Here is a 20,836-nt window from a genome sequence, read left to right as displayed (position 1 = left end):
CTTCAGTGAAGCCATCATGGAGCTGTGGAGTTTGTGATGACAAACTCCCAGCCCATGTACTTAATATGGCCACACTGCACTTACAATGTCTAAGAATGGACATAGACAGTGCAGGGGCATATTGCTCATGCAGCTATGACCTGACCTGTCGTACAGTGCACCCTGCCTTTGTGATGTAAGGCCTGCTGCTTACTTATGCCACAGGCAGTGGGTGCCATGTCGACCTTACCTTTTTCTCCCCTTCAGCACACACAATCTGCAATGGTAGTGTGCATGTGCTGGGTGAGGGGTCTCATAGGGTGGCACAATTCATGCTTGCAGCCCTTAGGGACCCTCCCTGGTCACAGAGCCCTTGGTACCACTGATACCTTTTACAAGGGACTTAGCTGTGTGCCAAGGGTGTGCCAATTTTGGAAACAATGGTACAATTTAGAGAAAGAACACTGGTGCTGGGGCATAGTTAACAGGATCCCAGCACACACTCAGTCAAGTCAGCATCAATATCAGACAAAAAGTGGGGGTAACCATGCCAAAAGGGGAACTTTCCTACAAGTGTTTAAACACAAAATGTTCAAGAAATATTGTGCTCAGCTTCTTCTCTGCACAATTAACTACTTTTGCAAGCAGACAGTGGCATGTCCACCGTGGTGAGTGAGCGGCCTGCCACCTTAATCTGCAGAGTTCCTGCCCGCAGCAAACAATTCACAACCACACTTCATACTACCTTCACAACCTGGGCCCTACACATCACTTCTGGAATTTCACAAGTATACTTTACGTGCCCTTCTACACCTGTCACTTGGTATCGCTCTAGGCGCTATGGCTCAGGAATGCACTGTTTTCTGTCTCGCTGGTTCTTTAAGCCTGATCAAAAGTATGGGACACGAAGCTCCTGTGCTGTTGTCACCTCTGCCCTCAGCCACCACTCCTTTCATTCATGAGATATATGCAGATATTCCAGAGAGTTTCAGAGACTCGAGGCTGGTCAACATTCTGCTGCATACTTGTGTTGAATATGCTGTCGGGCGAAGGCCTGATGCCCTCATACAGTGTGCGTGCAGGCTGAATGAACCTGCCTTCATGTAATACCACATGCCCACAGCAGTGTTACTGACGTAGGTCATGAAGGGGGTCAGTCAGCTTACATGATGGCTGGTGTGAGGGGTACACTTGGAATCAGCCAAGGGGCTTAGCTCAGGGGGTGGCAAATATGTAATTCCAAAGCGGAAGGAAGACAGAGGGAGCCAGGCACTACCGGAAACGGAATACATGTACAGCAAGAAGCCAGCAATTGGTAGGGTGGCGGAGTCATGAGGTGCACAGTCAGTAACAGCCTATGTCGTCTATCACTATACATACATGCTTTTACGTAAATTCTCTCCCCAAAAGAAATTGAAAATAATGTAATTGCCACAGTGAAGCAGCCCTGGCTAGCCTTGTTAGTCACAAAGGAACAGCGTTTTGAGCTAGCTTTTGGGTTGTGCACCTGCTGTATGGACATGCGTATACATTAGTGCCTTCAGCATGGCAGCTGTTTTCTTCACACTCACCACGGTGTTGAAGGTCATCCCACTGGCAACACATATGGGAACTGTGATGCTGCATGTAATTGGGGTAGGGGCAGCGAACGCATGGGTAGATTCAAATGTGTGGCTAAAAACAAAATATTCTGTAAGCTTTCTGGTCTTGTTTGGTGCAGTGGAGAATAGTAAATTGTATATTTTTAGTGCTATGAGGTCCCAGCCTGTGACAGAAAGCAGTGTGAATATGTAAGTCATTATTTTAAATTTGCATCACACAGTGTAAAATAGAATGCAAACATGTGCAAAAAGGTTAAAGATAAAATGGTGCTTCCAAAATATAGATTTTAGTAATGCCCAGACTGTTCTTAATGCTATTTGTTTAATTAATGTAACTGTCACTTTAAGGCACACACTCCACAACTCCACTGGTAACTCACTTGCACTACCAGTCATAAAGAATAAATGTTAGTCACCAAAAAACTTCAGGTGATTTCATCAATTAAAGCCAGTACAAGCTCCCAGGCATCCTTTCCATTTGTAGATTAACCAGTTACGCACATCTGCATTTCTTTCAGGCAAGCAGGCACCCTGGCAAAAAGGCTTGTTTATTGTTTAACTGCGTATCTGCCTTCGGTTTTACGCACAGAAGACTCCCTGAATGACACTTCACCTGAAGCATTTAAACTTTAGGAATTAACCGCCCTAGACGGTTGTTATTTCACAAAAAGTAAGAGAACGCTTTTTCATAAATTCAAAAAGCGCATGTGGTGTCCATCCGATCCCGCCCACTTCGACCTATGCATTGCTCCCATATGAATATACTCACTGCCATCCCGTGGGTCAGGCCGCCGTGCCCCCGTACCCCTGAAACCCTGGTCATTACGCCACATTCTACTACTTCGGCTCCGTGGGACCGATTGTCGAGGCTGCTCACTGGGACAGGGAGAGATTGCCTACCTGTGGTAATGCACACCAAGCTATGTAATGTGTAGAAACACTGCGTAACGCCTTTAACTCACCCATAAGATTCCAGCTCTTGAGCTTTCAATACAGCAATGACTCTGCCGCGCTGGCCCCCCGCCTCCTTCTCCAGTCCAATGACTATGATATCGCCACCTTGCCTAGAAACAGAAAATATTTGCATTAAGGGCCTTTCGTCAACCTACCAGAAGCAGCTGGACGTGACTACGGCTACCGCTGCGTCACCAAATGCAGGAAATGCCGCCTAAATACAGGCCTCTGGAGCCGCATCATCTGCTGTTCCAAATTACACTTGACGTGTGGGCGATAGACCTTCAAAGGAGGCAGCCCTATTTGACACAAGGCAGAGTACAGCTCTTAAAAACCCTTTTCCAACCCACTCAAAAAGTACAGAAAAAGGAAAACAGCCCACAGTGTGATGTAAGTATGGGACGGGAAAGGAAAGGATATCATTTTACAACAGGAGAGGAGCACAACTCAACTCCTACGATTTCCCAGACCAAGCATAATCTTCAGCCCTAATTTGTACAAGATCATATTTTACAATGATGTGGCTTTCTTGATTAAGCCCTTGCAGAGGAGGTACATAGCCTTGAACTGCATGCCTCACTAATTGCTGGAGTGCAAAATTTCTTAGGCAAACTGCACGGTTCAAGCACAGTGCACTCACTGACACAGCCCTGGCCTGGGAGCCAGCCCAGGATTTACATTGTTTCGCTGTCATTAGGTTTTAAACATTTAATGTAGTTAATGCTACCACCCGTGGCATGTTGGTGGCCTACAGGGGTGCCAAGGCATGACTGTATGTGTGCTTTTTCTTCCTTTTGTCATTCGATAGTTCTTCGCCTCTGTAACATGCAGCACCGATACCCAGCAGAAGAGAAGTTCATAATGTGTTTGTAGTGGCAAAGCAAAAGCCTCGATTCTCATTCGATGTGGTGCTTATAAGCAAAGATGCATCAAACAACATTCACAGGCCTCAGGCTTTGTGATAAAGGCCAGCAGTGGCTTAGGCCCATCAAAGATGCCTTGCTTGATCCATGCTCGGTTCATGGATTGGCTAAAATCAGAAAGCTGTAGGAGAGTGGTAGGAGGAAATACTACCATCGTATCAGAAGCAACACCTCTGCCAAAGCAGTAGCATCGGCAGAGATGGTGGAAACCATGGTCCCCATTATTGTTAAACTGGTACTGCAACTGCAGGGCCATTGCCAACACTAGCAGAGGGCATTATTAGTATCATGATAATCAGGTACCACTCACTCTGATTTGACATGGAGAGGTGCAGTTTCATCATCTCATGGTGAGCCCATGAATGTACCAAAAGAGAAAAATTAGTTTAGTGACTTTGTTTCTGTTGAACAAATGCCTTTCTCACGAAAAGCTACTTATGGTCTTATATCTTTCACATTGTGTGTTTTTAAGAGTAGATGCAAAGACCACCCACGTCAATTTCCCTTCGATTGCTAGAAAAAGGCAAATGATACTCTGGAACCTTCAAATAATTAAATCCAAAGAAGCATACACATATTTTAATCGTATTGCTTGCTAATGTAATGCACCTCTAGGACCCTTTATGAATGTCTCCATTTGGTAAAACAAATTGATTCTGGTTACTAGGATCCTACTGTGTTTATATCTAATATTCAGTATTAGTGATGTGTGTTTTCAGTATTGTAATACAGCCGCAGCTCACTAATATTACAAATATTCTCCGTGACACCCTCCCGTTTCTCATATGTGAGGTCCTGTTTCGATCTAAAAGAAACATTTTTTATGGATGTTGAATTAAATATAAACACAACATTTCTCTGCAAAATGTCTGTAAATGGACTCTCATACATCATTCACATTAAAAATAAACTAAAGGAAACAGCATTTAAAACAATCTGTTTAAGAAATATTCAAGGTCAGCAGGGCAAGACTTTCTGCAGAACAGAGCTGACACTATCAGGGGGCCCCCTGAAAGGCTGGGGACCTGGGCCAGAGCCTGCTTTTAAAACGACTCAGCATGGCTAAAACCTAAACTTTAAATGTGGTTCTGTCAACACTACTTTGTGCCGAGCAGCTCACTCTCTGAGGGATCCATAAAGCAACACTATTACGAAGGATCCCTCTTACAGACATCTTAGGTTGAAGAGAAAGCCTCTTTGGACACAGAATGCTGCCCCACTACGCTTAGAAGGCATGAATTTGCCACAGTGATGTTTTGGAGTTATTTTACTTATTTTATATTTATTTTGACACCATTGTCAGTTTACTCATGCCATTTCCTGCACTGCCACTGATGTGAAATATTTTCTGCCATCACTTCCTTTTATGTCATCAAGTGGCTAAATAGTTCTCATCACTAAGAATTCTCAAAAAGTGAGAGTTTTGTAGTAATAATGTAATCAATCACCCCATATAAACAATTCGTTTTAAGAAGAGCAACTTAGCATTACAAGCACCTTAATCTTTGATAATGTTTGCATTCTGAACGCTATTTAGATGTTTCATGGAGTGCCTCAGGAACACTTGATATTTACAGAGTATTTGCTATTAGTAGCAGACTGCAAACTGAATCACTTCTAGGCAGTCTCACTGTTTGCAGATAAGGAAACCAATATGAACGGAAAAAAGCGATTTTTGAGCATGACTCATTGGGTCATTTATGAACCCGGATAACCTGATCTCCTGGTTTCACAGTTCACAACTTGAAACAAATCATCGTCACTCATTCATCCATCCACTTACAAATTCACGAAAATACTGGTTCTACAGGATCACTTACCTGGGAACCCAGAGTAGGTCTTTTACAGCAAGGATCTTTGTGGCTTGTAAATATGACGTATTTTCAGCTGTTTGCATCTCGCTGCTTTCTGACATGACAGGAGCCAGATTAAGTTCCAGGGCAGGCTCCTCACAATCCGTGGAAAAGGGTAAACTAGAAGAGCTAACTGGTGAACTTAATAGACTGGAAGATGAGGGTGTAATTCTATTGGATGTTGTGGAGGAGTAGGAAGACAATGAAACGTAGTCCGTAAGTGAGTCTTGATGACTTAGTAGCTGAGTGCCACCTTCTTCGCTAAAGATAATAGTCATATCTGCTGAACCATTTGTGTCAAGCACTTTCCTGTGGGCTGAACCTATAGAGAGGCTCTCAGCAATTACTTCAGGGGACAGCTGTATCGGAAACACGCCTCTTAAGGGACTACCATCTCCACAGCAGTATTGTGCACAAAGCTGGTACGTTGCCGCATGGAACATAACCAAAGAGTTTGTTCGATCATCCAGGCACCAAATGAACTCCTCACCGCCACAACCCAAACTGCAGATGATCGACTTAATGGAAGAAGGTGGACTATAAGGCTCTACTCGCTTTGTTATCTCCATCATTAGGCAGTCTATGATAAGGATGCCTGGCCCGTTGCTGTACCATACTTCAGACGTACTTGTAGTGACCTGCATGGCTTGCACAGGGTAAGGGTTCTGTCTGGGATCATCATCTGCAATCTTGAATGCAGACTTGTTTGCTGTGTGAGAGCAAATGTAGGAGCCGCTGTCAACTGGAACTCCCTGTGCTACTGTGTACACAGCAACAAGTCCATCAGCTAGGCCGGCAAACACCAGGACACTTTTCTGTAGAAGACAATACATCAAGTCAACAACTAGTTCTTTGTGCACAACTTAAACACTTACCTCCTTAGTGCAACACTCCTTAGAATCATACCTGCATTTTAACTAATTGAAAGTCGAAGTGGTCACCTCCAGTCAAAATGACTTTGCCAGTATATTACTTTCCTTGTCATTTTTACCTTTGAGAGCAACGCACTGGTATAAAAGTTAATAATCTGAACCTGCACAATGAATTCCATATCAATCCCAATGTAGTAATGAAAAAACAGATCTACCATTGCCACACTAGTGATCTTTAGAATAATTTTAAAAACTACCCAGTTACAATGATCCTTTGGGTCAACTTCCCATTCTTTGATTATGATTTATCGAAAGATAGCTCATGGGAGTGACCATTAAGACATTCCTCTGCATCTTCAAAGGTTGGGACTTAGCCATTTTTACAACTTCTGACATCAGTTAATCTGGCTTTTTGGGCTACTGCGTCCTTTCTTGCCCCAGTAAAGAATACCGAGCTCCAGAAAATAAGTCTGGAGGTAAAATTCAGTGACAGAAGCAGGTTTGTATGTCAGGGGTACGGAAAATACTCTTCGAAGGGTACCCTAATCAAATCCAACTGCTGAACTTGCAGAAAGAGGAAGGAAGTATGGCAGAAGGGGCAGCAGTGAACAGTGGCGGGGCATAAATACTCAGTAAAAACTGCACACAGCGAGCAAGCCTTAGTTTCTCAAGTGGCTTCCAGGAGGGGGTGGTTTTTTTAGAAATAAAACTGTATAACAGGGCCAAATAATGCATTTTTGAACTTATTTTGTACTGAAATTTGCTAAAAATCCATAGGCTCCGAAGAGTCAATCATGAAGTAGACCAGTACATACACTGTGAGGCAAGCAAGCCTGCCCCTCTTCAGGGGTGTTTGGGGTTTAATACTTTGAAAAAGTGTTTTTTTTAATACAATTTCAATAAAATGTCCTAAAATATAATGGTATTAGAGTATTTAAAAAATATCGGTACGTAATTTTGCACAGACTGCTTTTAAAATGCATATAGCATTGTCTTCCGATATTACAGCATACGTACTTAAATATGCTATCCTCCACCTTCTAAACTGATTGTAAGTCATACTTTCTGACTGATGATCTATTTGAGAGGGGCAGTGTGAAAACATTTAATGTTAGACAAAACTCTCAATCTAACATTGTAGACAGCAGAAATAAGATCTCGATAAGCCATATTTGAGAGATATTCTACAAATTATGTGGGCTTGGGGATCAAACGGTAGTAGCCATAATATTATAAAATATTTGATGATAAAATGCCTCTGTCAGTCATGAAATAAATGTGATAGCATGAAGGAAATATAAGCAATAGTTTTCCTGAACTCAGCATTAATTGCAATAATTCTGTCCTCGAACATCGACTTGTTCGTTTCTGAAAACATATGCACTCAGGGCCTCATTACGACTTTGGCGGTCTTATTGCAAGATCGCCGCAGTGGCGGGGGTAAAAAAAACTCCATGTTGCCGGTAATCCGACCCGCCGTATTAGTAGTACTCTATGAAGACTGCCAAAATACAGCCACAAAATCTACGCAGCCAGGACTCAGGAAAGCGGGAATGAGGCAATTCCACCACCAGCAACGCCAAGCCGACAACCTTCCACTTACCAGTTTACGACCCTCAAACACCACAGCATTTACACCATGGCGGAAAACCATTGGGAGTCCGAACCGCCGCACTCAGAATAAACTCGTGCAAGAACACACCACCACATTGGACAGTTTGAGTAACCCACTCCTGACACACATACACACACCAGACACACCTTCTCACAGCACTATATAACACCGCCCCACACAACACAGAGTCCTTTGCAAATGAAATGACCACCACATACATGGGAAGCCACAAACCTATTACTCAGCACTCATACACCATAGGCACATTTACACTTCACACTCACCACACAACTGCAAAAACAGTATTATACACACATCACAACTATACACAAACACCACACTCAACCAGCAATCACAACAAAACACCGCCACCCCACCAAGCACCCTACACACACAACACCCACCCCACCCACAACACAACCAGCATGTCACATCAAAAGCACCCACACTTCAGTGATGATGAGTTGAGGGTCATGGTCGATGAAACCATCAGGGTTGAACTACAACTGTTTGGAGCACAGGTACAGCAAACATCCATACCCAGTAAAATTGATTTATGGCAGAGAATAATTGACAGGGTCAACTCAGTGGGCAACCATCCACGCACAAGGAAGGACATCAGAAAGAGGTGTAACGACCTATGGGGGAAGGTGCGTTCCATGGCTTCACTACACCAGGTAGCTGTGCACAAGACTGGCGGTGGGACCCTACCTCCTCCCCCAGAGCTCACATTGTGGGAGGAGAAGGTCATGGACATACCGGATCCGGAGGGCCCGACTGGAAAACCTGGAGGACTGGATTTTTGTGACGACTTCCCTGGCACTAAACGACCTGTCCAGCATGCTTCCTCACCACCCAAACATTCCCCATTTCACCCCATCTCACACATTATGCCCCTCTCCTGCATGCCACACCACCACCCTGGCCCAGTGCCCACACACTCCCTGCCAAGTGCAGGAATAGCATAGCCAATAACAATCGCTACCAGTCCCACAATGCACAAGCCCATCTACAGCAATACCTGCAATGTGCACTCCACATCACATCACTTGCATGTATGACTATTGCACTAATTACAACAAATGGATGCATGGACTGAGGACCACAACATGGCAATGACAGTGATGGAATGGCACTACACAATGCAAAACAACCCCAATGGAGCATGGTACACATGTCAGAATCCACCATCCACAAACTGTGTTAGCACAGCTGCACCGGTCATTGCCATTGCTGGGAATCAAGTCAAGCCACTGTATACATCAGACAAAAGGACAACCAATCACACCTCCACCATTGAACCCTTTCTCTCTCCATCCACAGGTACTCCTGCCACTGCCACCATGGAGAGGATACCAGAGACAGCGAGCCCTCCTCAGGATGAAGGCCCCAGTGAGGACAATGGTGCAGAATGTCTGGACATTGATGACCTACTTGGCCCATCTGGGACCCCTGGCCAGTCTACCACTCCCTGTCTGACCCTGCCCACATCAAACCCTGCCCCTGTGGTACCAACAATACAGCCAACCCTTCATTCCCAAACCTGTGCCCCAAGGGCTGTACAATCAATTGTGTGCCCCACAGTACAGGGACCTGAGTCACCCCGTCACACCAAAGACAATGAAGGTTCTGCTAAAACTCGGAGTGGCACACCGTGCCAGGGGCACAGGCACATGGGGGCAGGGTCGTGGGAGGTGGCCTGTGGACTAGAGGATGGGGCTACCAAGGCAGTCACCTGACCAGGAAGCCATCTCCCAGTTCCTCGGAGCATATCATCAATCCCAGGACAGGATGAGCCAGATAATAACCATGTTGGAGGAAAACTAGAGGCTGCAGAGGGAATACCACCAGGAGGTCATGCAGCAGTGGCAGGTCCACAATACCACCATGGCCTCCATTACAGGAGTGCTAAAGAATATCAACACCACCCTGCGTGCTTCTCCTATTCACCAGCAGGCCCCTTCCACTAGGCACATCACATCTGAGCCATCTACATCTGCGGCTGCTAGTGGAATAGAGGCCCTTTTAGGGGAACCCCAGGCCTCAGGCACCCCTCCCTCTGTAGCTGAAGAAGCCCCCAAAAATGTGGACGTCCATCCAGACATCCAGCTGGAGCAGATGCCAGGACCAAACCCACTGCCAGGAAGTGACCCTCTCCTGATTACACTTCCTTGTGTGCCACTGAGACTCCCTGTTGACTGTTCACTGACATTACTCAATTTTCCAATCGGCCATGGACATTGGACCTGTGCTACCAACAGCTGTGCCACCTGCTATGAGGCTACCATCTACCATGACCCCACTCATCACCTGTTTGTCACTGTATGTAATTTAAACACTTTATATCACAACAACTGCAGTCGTGTCTTTACTTGCACACATACAAATGTTTGGTCTGCAAAATGTCATGTGGGTATGGCCCCCTAATCCAACAGGCAGTGAAATGGACTGCAGATGGAGGCATCCTCTGCAGGAGACACAGAACAACATAAATGGCCCAGGTTAGAATTAAGGGAGTCACCAGTACAGCCACACACCACAGTAAATCCAAATATCCAACCTGCAGAAAGGTCATGACAGAGACTACCATCAGGCTTGTAGGCAATGTACCACACAAAGCACATATGTAGTACATAGTTGTCCTGTTCAGTGTAGTTAGCCATTTAAACAGGGCACAACAGATATCACTTCCACATCACCTGTCACAGATAATACATCACAAAACACTCTAGCTGCCATCTGTATTGCACTAAACTCAACTCTGTGAACAATAACCAAATGCTAATGAACAGGAATGGAATATGCAATCTGTAGGAGTGCCAAGGATGAACAGGACACAGTCACTTGCTGGAATGACATGAGGACAGGAGAGTGTAGGACACACACCACAAGACAGGGCTGTCCATAGGATATGTCAATTTTGCAACCTGCAGAGAGTGTACATATGGTAGAGAAGATACATATTCAGTCAGCAGCTTACATCCATTCAGTCACCTCACACAACACACACATAGGGGTAGGAACAATTTACACCACCACTGATAATCCAAATTAGGACCATTGACAGCAAAGTATGTTGAAATAGTACACATGCAAATACACACACAGCATACCTGTATGTTACTGGACGTACTGATTGATGAGCTCTGCCCTGCACCTTCTTCATCTGCCTCCTCATCACTTTCCACTTCTGCATCACCAGCCACTGGTCCAGCTGCCTCTTCATCATCAATTAGTAAGGGTATCTGACGTCTACGGGCCAGATTGTGGAGATGCAGCAGGCTAATATGATCTGACATACCTTCTGAGGACTGTAGAGGGGGGCACCTACAGAGATGTGCAGGCACCTGAATCTGGCCTTCAGGAGGCCAAATGCTCTTTATATCACACAGTTCGTCCTGCCGTTGGCCTCATTAAAATGGAGTTCCCCTTCAGTGGCAGAGTACCTCAATGGTGTTAACAGCCAGGAAAGGTTAGGATAGCCAGAGTCACCTCTGTGCACAGAGGTAGGTCCTGTCAAAATACAGGGACGGACAAAGGGAAGATTGTGATGAAAGGTGCCATTACAAAGACATCCATCCAATTGCATACATACCAATGAGCCATGCTCTCTCTCACTGTAGTCATGCCATCATGTGGGGGACATTGCTGTTCCTCACAATGTAGGAGTCATGCAGATATCCAGGAAACTTGGCCGTCGGGAAATGTATTGGTCTGCCACACACACCACCTGAACATTGATGGAGCGGTAGTTTTTCCTGTTTATATACACTTGTTCATTGGCACTGGGCGGGACTAATGCTACATGGGTGCCATCTATGGCCCCTATCACATGAGGGATGTGTCCCAAATCATAGAAGTCTGCCTTCACATAGGGCAAATCCCCTCTTGAGGGAACCTGATTTAGCTGTCCATGTGTTTCAATAAAACACAAAGTACATCCTTCAGCACAAGACTGAACTTGGGCTGTGACATCCCTGCTGCCAAGCCCACTATAATCTGAAAGGAGCCTGTGGCAAAAAAGTGCAGCACTAATAGAACTTGAACTGTGGGAGGGATGGCATAGGGATTACGTATGGCAGGCAATAGATCAGGCTCCAACTGGGTACATAGATCCAGGATGGTCTGGCGATTCAGACGATAGGTCTGAATTATATGCCTCTCCTCCAGGGTTGCAAGGTCCACTAGCAGATGGTACACTGGTGCATATCTGCATGGCATGGTATCTAAGATAGAAAGGAGAGATTGTACAATGTGATATGTACCCACACATTAGCACTACATATCATTGTCGCACACACCTAACACTGTTGACATACCAGCATTATGAGGCAACTGTGTCATGCATGTCAGATGTATGAGCCAAACCAAGATGCCACAACATAGGCCTACTCCACATTCAGCTGTTAAAAGTGTGTGGCACACTTATTTAGCTGCATCAACGCATGAAATGTGCAGAAAATGGCAGCTGCCTGTCCTGCAGCACTGGACAGATGGAAGTGACCTAAGTACATTGGCGTATGTGAGCATGGCAGTAGGCTGTCGCAACTGCTGTGCAACTCCTCATTGGTTAACATTGCTGCCTATGGGTGACTGGGGCCAATGGTGATCACCGCAGTGGGACACGGTCCTGTACACGGAGGCCATGACTGCCATTTTCTGTGGCCTTGCTCACTTGACTCCTGACACTCGTGCAAGAAAGATCTCAACTTCGTGAGCTGCTGCTGTACTGCCTTTGGGAGCCATCATGCCACATCCTGCAGGTGATAGGGCCCCAGCCTTCACCCAAGAAGAGCTTGAGAAGCTGGTGGAAGGGGTCCTACCCCTGTATAGACAGCTGTATGGGGCATTAGAGGAGCAGGTGAGCCCAATGCCATAGTCATATGTGATAGGGGTGTGTGTGAGGGTGAATGGTGTACGTGTTCCGGTCAGGAAGTAAATGCGTGCAGGGGGCATGGAATTAATGTGTGTGATGCGGTAGGATGGGCATGTGTGGGCATTTGGTGGGCCTGATGTCTATAGTCCAGTGCTGTTGGTATGGTGCCTGTCTACATGACTTTCTCCTTATGTCAGTGTCACCCATGCAGGCCAAAGCCTATCAGAAGAAGGGGATCTGGTGTGCCATTGCCAAGCAAGTGCGGACCCTGGTGGCCCATGTCCAGCGAAGCACCCATTGCCAAAGGCGGTGGAAGGACCTGAGACTCAGGGCCCAGAAGACCGCGGAGGCCCAGCTGGGGACGTCCTTCCAACAAGGGAGGGGTGCCTGTCGGACCCTGACCCCTCTAATGGCCTGCATTTTGATTGTGGCCTACCTTGAATTGGATGGGCATTTGAGGGCAGCACAGCAGCCACAAGAGGGTGAGTAATCACTGTGTCCCGGGACTTGCCTGGCCTTAAATGGGATTGAGTGCCTCATTCCTGGCAGAGTGGCATTGTAGTACATGCTACATGTGTATCAACATCAGGAAATGGTAAACTGGTGGCACCCTGCCAGAGTATATATTGTAGATGTATCTCCATGTATAGCAGTAATTGGATGTAAATCTCCCTGTTCCATGCCTCTCCATGTCAGTAATGTAGTGGTGCATTAATGACATAGGCACTTGTGTGACTCCTTCCTGGCCATACAATGGATGTGAGTGTCAGTATCACCCTGAGCATTATGTATGACCAGCTCCTGCCATCTGCATCAATGGCTCTGAGGTGTCAGTCCACTGCTATCTGTGTAGCTTACCTGCAAATGTGACTGTGTGACTCTCCTTTATCACTGGGACTTGATACAACATGTATTGGTTCTGGATATTGACAGATTGTGGGCATCGCATTACAGTTCCACCACAAACCTGGCCTTCATGGGACAGGATTACTGGCCTGATGGCTGACTGGACATATGTAGGTGATCTGCTAGCTGTAAGGAATGTGTAGGTAGGCAACGTTGGATTCTGAAACATGTTGAAAAGATGAAGTATGATTGCACAGAAAAAGCATTCCTAGGAGCAATGCTTGTGGGGATGTGGCCTTCCAAACTATGGTTTTGTATTGGCGGTAATAAGTGCCCTGGGGGAACACTTATGTGTCACCATGCTGACAAAGCCCTAGCTAGTCCTATGCTGCATTGCTGACTGACTGCTTACTTCATGCCAAAATGGATATCAGGGAGCACTTCTGATGGCCTGTGACTCTTACAGCTTGTCTTGGCTCTTAGGTAGTGGCAGATTATGAGATGTTTGGGTATTGCATGACTAATGATGTGTTGAGGTGAAGGTGATTTTGTATTCTGTCTCCTCATGCTGCTTAAGTGTTAGTGGGATGTGTATTGGGTGCACTGGCAGTGGTGCTTGTCCATATGTGCCTACTGCATGCAAGTATTTACCCCATGTGATGTGTGCTGTCTGGCCTCCGTGACAGGTTTTGCAATTTGTAGAATGATGTGTTTGAGGGTGGAGTTGTCATGGTGCCTATTCCAACTGGTAAACCTGCAGGTGTGGTGGCATGAGAAGTGGTCCATGATATGGTATGTGTGCTCCAGAGGTTCATCTGTTATGACACTGCACCCAATGATGTGTTAGGACGGTGAACATGTGGTACATAGCCCATGGTAGATGCACTTGGCTGAGTAGTAATACATGTGTTTTGTGGCAGCAGCTCTGGTCTTGTATTAGGGCCTGACTACTCACATGTTTATACCACTGATTCACATAGTACACATCTGATGTGAAAAGTTTTGGTGTCTGACTTGTACTGGCTAAATCTGAGTTGCCCTCCATAATAGCATCACTATACTGAGTGGGCAGCCATGTCTGAGGACAGGTAGGTGGTGTGTGAGTGGAGCTGTCTTCACTGTAATGGGCAAGTTACAGAGGACATGGACTAATCACTGTGTTATGTTGTGTCAGCTGCACATCCAATGGGTGGTAGGGGTATGAAGAGGGAAGATATGTATTCCGACACTGTATTGATACTGCATCCAGGGCATGCTGTGCCACCTTCAAAGGGCAGTGGTTGGTATCCTGGGGATGGGTGTAGTAGTGCTGTCCTACTTAGGTATTGCTGTAGGTGTGAGGGTTGGCAAACAGGTGTGGGTAGTGGTGACATGTCATGGCAGTATGTAGGTTAGGTGTATTGGCAAATGCGATTGCCTAGCCATGATATGTATTGTGACAGATGTGCATGTGTAGTTGTGTCAATGGGAGGTATATGTTAACCATTTTGTCCATTACCTCTATCTCTCTCTCCGCCTCCCTCTCTCACTCTTTGTGTGCATCAGCATCGTCTGGTGAAGGAGAAGGGGCACAGGCGAGTGGGGAAGCAGAAGCTCACGGGACCCAGGAGGTTTGCACCAGCGACACCGAGAGACCCAGTGGGACGGAGGGCGAGGGGATTGCCACATGGGAGAACGGATCTGCCTCCTGTTCATTGGAATCCTCCTCCAGTGGACACTCCCTGGTGGTGACGGACACCATCTGGGACCACCCCAGCACCAACTTTGTCCGCCACTCCCCTTACTACCACCGCCCTCCATGTCTCTCCCCACTCGGATGCCTGTGCCTGCTCACGCAGGTGGGTGTCTCCTTCGTCGCAGACACCTCTGCCCCTACCCCAGTCAGCCCTGCTGCCCTCAGTGAGGAGGCTACTGACCTCCTGAGGTCCATCTCTGTGGGTCAGTTGACCATTGTGAATGCCATTAAGGGACAAGCAGCTCAGGTACATCAGAGCAATGGGTTCCTGGAGGGCATCCATGGTGCCATGGCTGGCCTACAGAGATCCTTTCAGGCTCTGGCCTCCACTCTGATGGCAGCCAGTGTCTCTTTGTCTACCGTCCCTCCTCCAACTACCTTTTCTCAAATCCAAACCCCTCTCCCCATTCCCATCCAAAGCACACATTCACACAGTCATGCATCCACCTCAACAGACAAGAGTTCCACAGACAAACATAAGCACCATAAGACACACCACCGGCATGCACACAAGCAACAGCCACCTACAGACACACCAACATTCACTCCCTGCACTGACTCCCCCACCACTCCCTCTCTCACAGACACTACACCAGACTCACCTACAGCCACCACAGCATCATTGAAGGATCCAGCCACCAGTCCCATCTCACCAAGGCAGCACAATATTAGACATCTACACCAGTCACCACATCTGCACCCACCACAGACACCCCCACATGCAGCACGTGTACCATCCCAACAAACAGTCACCCATTCACCACAGCATCTCCCAGCACCTCCTCCTCACCTCATAAAACACCTAAACGTTCACATTCACCAACCCAACAGACACCCAGTACACACAAGCATTCCATGCACACACCTGCACCCAACACATCCATGAAGACACATCTGACAACCACTCCCTCTCCTTCCACTCCCAAACACTTTTGCCGTGACCGGCCCCGTGTGTCAATGAAAAATTTTCCTCTCAGAGTTTTCCCTGTTCCCTACCCCTCTCCAACCCTGTGAGACCCCCAAGCGCTCTGTGTCCCGCCCCAAGTCCAGCCCTTCCATATCCAAGTCCTCCCCTTCCTCCCCCAGTAGTGCCCAAGCCCCTCCCCCTGCCAAGAAGTCTGCCCCTTCCTAGGCCCAGGACCCCTGTCCCAAACCCAGACCCAAGTCCAAGGACCCCCCTTCGAAGCCCAGATTCAAGCCCAAGTACCCCTCTCACAGACCTCCCCCCCAACCTAACCCTCCAAACCCTGAGGTGCCTTCCTGCCCCTTTGATGCCCCTTTGATGCCCGTGGAGGTCATTTTGCAGTCAGGGGTCAAATAGGACACAGTGCAGTGCCATTTGTGCCTTTGTAGGCATGGACATTGGACTGGCCAATGGCCTTATGTTTGTATATAGTTGGACATTTTTGTATCCATTTAACCTTCTGAATACATCTGGGATAACATGTTGTTGGATTCCATGTTAACATGCTTGTCCTGCCTTTCTTTCTACATAGCTGTTTGGTGTATGTGGGCTTTGTTTGTGTGTGTTTGTGTGTATGTTGGTTGTGCTGGCGGTTGTGCCTAGGCTGCATGTGTGTGTGTGTGTGGCCCTGCCATTGGGCCTGCTGTAATTGCTGTGTTTTTGTGTTGAATATGTTTGTGTTTGTTCTATGCATGTGTGTAGCCAAAATGTGTATAGTCATTGTTGGCATGTGTGATGGTGATGTTGTGTGTCCTTGTGTGGTTGTGTGTGATGCGTGTGTGTGGTGTTGGCTATGTCCCATGTGCTGTGTGTGGTGTGGGCGAGGTGTGTCGAATTAGTCATTGAATGGCAGTGTGATAGTGTTGATTAGTTACGTAAGTGTGTGTCAGTCGCAAACCGTCCTGGATGTGTGGTTGTTGTGGTTGGGTGTGTACTAATGCCTTTCCCTCCAGTGTGTGCTAGGTGTGTGTACTTATGCTTGTTGTCTCAATCGCTGGTTCCCGAGTAGTTGTGCAAGCAGAAGCAGTGGGAGGACCTTGAGTTCTCGCTCCATGGCCAGAAGGTGAGTTGGTTTCCATCAGGGTTTTGGTGGCAGTGCGACTACGGCGGAAACCCTGGCGGTGTGCAGCCTCGTAATGTGTCCGGCGGAAACATGGTCCCCGCCGGTCTGAAAGTGCCTATCCCCATCAGAGGTGGCCTGATCTCGCTGGAGGTACTAGCAGTAGTTTGGCTGTGTTCTGTTAGGAACACCGCCATGGTCAAAATTTGGCAGTTTTCACCGCCAGGCCATCAGTGGTACAACCGCCGCCACCACCATGGCGGTCCTGAGACCGCCAAACTCGTAATGACCCCCTTAGTTATCAAATACAATTTTTACCTGAGACAAATCAATTTAAATATCCAAAAAATGCAATTCTGATGTAAAACCACAATTTTGTCATAAACTACTAGCTCCTTGGTTTTCAGTAAATATCGTCTGAAAACCAGATATCGGTGTTTGACACATCTAAAGATTTTGTCTCATAGGAAAATGTATCACCATCACATGAAAAGGATGTCTATATGAAATAATAATGCTACAAATCACCACAGTTATGTAAGGCTAGCGTTATACCAGGAGTGGGTACAATAATTCCATGGATCCCTACCTATTCTAAGGATTACCACCATTATGTCATGGTCAATCTTCTTTCAGGGATGGGCACCAAAGCGTCATGGTTGACCAAAATACGCCCAGAATTACCAATTTTGCTATGACCAACATTAAATTAGGGGTGAGCACCAAAGTGCCAACGATCCCCACATTAGGCCAGGGCGAGCAATATGTCAAGGGTGGCCACTACTGCTCCATGAATTACCAGAATATTCAAAATATGAGCACTGTTATGATAGGCGCCAATTCTTTGCATGGGTGGGAGGGATGGGAAGTGTGACAGGGATGGAGAATGTTACAGGGTTGGAGACAGTGCGGGGATGAGAAAGGTGACAGGAACTGTGCATGTGAAGGTGGGGCTAGGAATGTGAGAGGGATTGGGAATGTGAGAGGGATTGGGAGTGTGAGAGGGATTGGGAGTGTGAGATGGGTGTGGAAGATGAAAGGCAGCAGGGACTGGGAAAACAACAGCGCTGGGAGTGTGACAGGGATGGGAAGAGTCTCACCACCTGTAGGTGTGGCAGGGAAAGGAATGGGACAGGGCTTGGGAGTTTTACAGAGAGGGGGGAGTGTGACAGGGATGGGGAGTCTGATAGGATGGGGAAAGTGGCAGGGACTGGAACGTGACAGGGAAGGGGAGGGAAACAATTAATGGAGGGTGAAAGGAACTGTGTGGGTGACATGGAAAAGTTGTGCAAGAGAGATAGGAAGACTGAAGGAGAGGATGAAGCCAGGCGGTTGATAGGCAAAAGGAGCAAGACGGATAGATAGTGTAACATGGATAGGCAAGATGACAGGGATGTGAAAGTGGTAATAATGAGGCTGTGACAGGGATGGGCATTTTGGCAGGCAAGGGGGTGGTGGCTTGGATGCAAATGTAATATATAACAAACAATTGTTCAATGTTGACTCATTCAAAACATAACAACTCAATGACTTGGTGGATGCAACTGCTATCCACAGAGGTTAGGTTTTTCAAAAGTTGTATATAATATAAGCATTTGATAACCTGGCTAAAGAGTTTATGATCCAACCACATCAACTTTTAAGTAATGGAATATATTCACAAGAGTACACAAATAAAATCCATAATAATTATATAAGGTAAAGTGCTCACAAATGTAAAATGGTGCCAGCGTTAATAGAGACTGAAAAGCGCATCAGAATAAAAGACATATGATTCTCGACTAATTGAGTCTATAACTGAGAAATAATTTGAAAATGGCCAAATTGAACATTTGAAAACATATTTTAACTGCTATATTTACATATAATAATTGGGGCTGATTACAAAATGAATGAGTATCTCTACACTTGGAGGTGAACTCAATATTTGGAACGGACAAATATTTGGCCCATGAAAATCACAGGTTTGTACGTTTTCACATGAACAAATACATTCTTGTGTATTTGACCATGTGCATATCTGCCGACAATGTTCATAAGCACTATGTACCGTTTTCTTTTTTACTCACAGAGAAAATATTTTCCTCATGGAGAAATCCCTTTTCTCTACACCCAACCATTTTTTGAGGTGTTCTATTTCCTTTATTCCCCTGCCCCTAGAAGGGAATGTACTGCTGTCCTTGTTAGTGGTAAAGACACATCATGCTCCAATAATTTCATAAAGCTACTGTGTTGTTCTCAGTCCAATTCCACTAAACATGTCCCAAAACGTTTATTGGCAATTTACTTTATAGAGTCCCCCTGATATTGTCTTGTGCTGTCTTTTTTGGGCGTGTCAATTAGGGTTGCCCCCTTTCTCAGAGGGAAAAAAAACTGTCTATTTGTGGTTTTTGGAGGATCTGGAAAAGGCAGAAGAAGGTTCTTAAACAATGATTTGTATAAAATCCTGTGTATTTTATTTAAAAAAGCCACTCTGTCTGAAACCCATTGAAAACCATTTAAGAACAGTGCAGGCAGCTATAAAATACTTCTGATGTGTTTTATCTTGTATTTATTGTTTGAGTTTATGTATTGAAGGAGAAAAATACCGAATTTTGAGGGTTTTGATTTTTTTAACCCATCTTGTCATGAAAATTCCAGCCAGGTAAGTAAAATATTAGTCAGGTGCCAATCCTAAAGTCAAGCGATGCTCAAAGATAAAGAGTTTTTGTTTAAAAAAATAACTTGTGCAGTACCATTATTCTTAAAAGATTCACACACAGTGTAGCACACACTTCAAGTGAGGACCCTGGCTGGCATCAACAAGGGACAGAAACCTGGATGGGCATATATGCATGCATTTTAGAAGACTAGCGAGCACTGGTAGAGCACTGGTAGTGCATAATAACTCCATACTCGATCACACCTACTGACTCACCTGCAGACAGCCAGAAATACCTGCTGCAAGTTGTCCAGAAAAGTTCAGCACAAAGTGTGATTGGAATTAATGTAACTACGGGCCATATGTACGAACACATTTTCCCATAGACACAGAATGGGTAAAACCCTTTGCTACATCTGGCCCTACATCTCTCAGACCCTGAAATCACTAAACTGTGAGTCTTAATGACTCAGGCCCTGATTATGAGTTTGGCCGGCAGAAAAGCCCGCCCACCTAACTCCCGCGGTCGGGTTACCCCGCAACCCCTATTATGGCTTTTCCACTGGGCTAGCGGGTAGAAACAAAGGGCCTCATTCTGACCCTGGCGGCCGGTGACCGCCAGGGTCACCGGCCACGGGAGCACCGCCGACAAGCTGGCGGTGCTCCGAAGGGCATTCTGACCGCGGCGGTTCAGCCGCGGTCAGAAAGGGTAAACCGGCGGTCACCCGCCGGTTTACCGCTGCCCTTCTGAATCCTCCATGGCGGCGGAGCGCGCTCCGCCGCCATGGGGATTCAGACACCCCCTACCGCCATCCTGTTCATGGCGGGAAACCGCCATGAACAGGATGGCGGTAGGGGGTGCCGTGGGGCCCCTGGGGGCCCCTGCAGTGCCCATGCCAATGGCATGGGCACTGCAG

General features: G+C 46.5%; 1 protein-coding gene across 3 annotated transcripts in view; it reads right to left on the bottom strand.

Annotated features, from left to right (window-relative positions):
- LRRK1 (leucine rich repeat kinase 1) overlaps nt 1-20,836 on the bottom strand; it is a 654,776-nt gene that overhangs the window by 27,954 nt on the left and 605,986 nt on the right. For all 3 annotated transcript variants that reach the window (XM_069222803.1, XM_069222801.1, XM_069222802.1), the window contains exons 32-33: nt 5,278-6,125; nt 2,543-2,644 (exon numbers count right to left, since the gene is read on the bottom strand). In XM_069222803.1, coding sequence (XP_069078904.1) covers nt 2,543-2,644; nt 5,278-6,125 — 950 coding nt within the window. The remainder of the gene's footprint in view (nt 1-2,542; nt 2,645-5,277; nt 6,126-20,836) is intronic.

This window comes from Pleurodeles waltl, chromosome 3_1 (genome assembly GCF_031143425.1).
Source record: "Pleurodeles waltl isolate 20211129_DDA chromosome 3_1, aPleWal1.hap1.20221129, whole genome shotgun sequence".
NCBI lineage: Eukaryota > Metazoa > Chordata > Amphibia > Caudata > Salamandridae > Pleurodeles > Pleurodeles waltl.
Note: the sequence above shows the minus strand (reverse complement) of the source record. Positions and strands in the feature narration are given on the sequence as shown.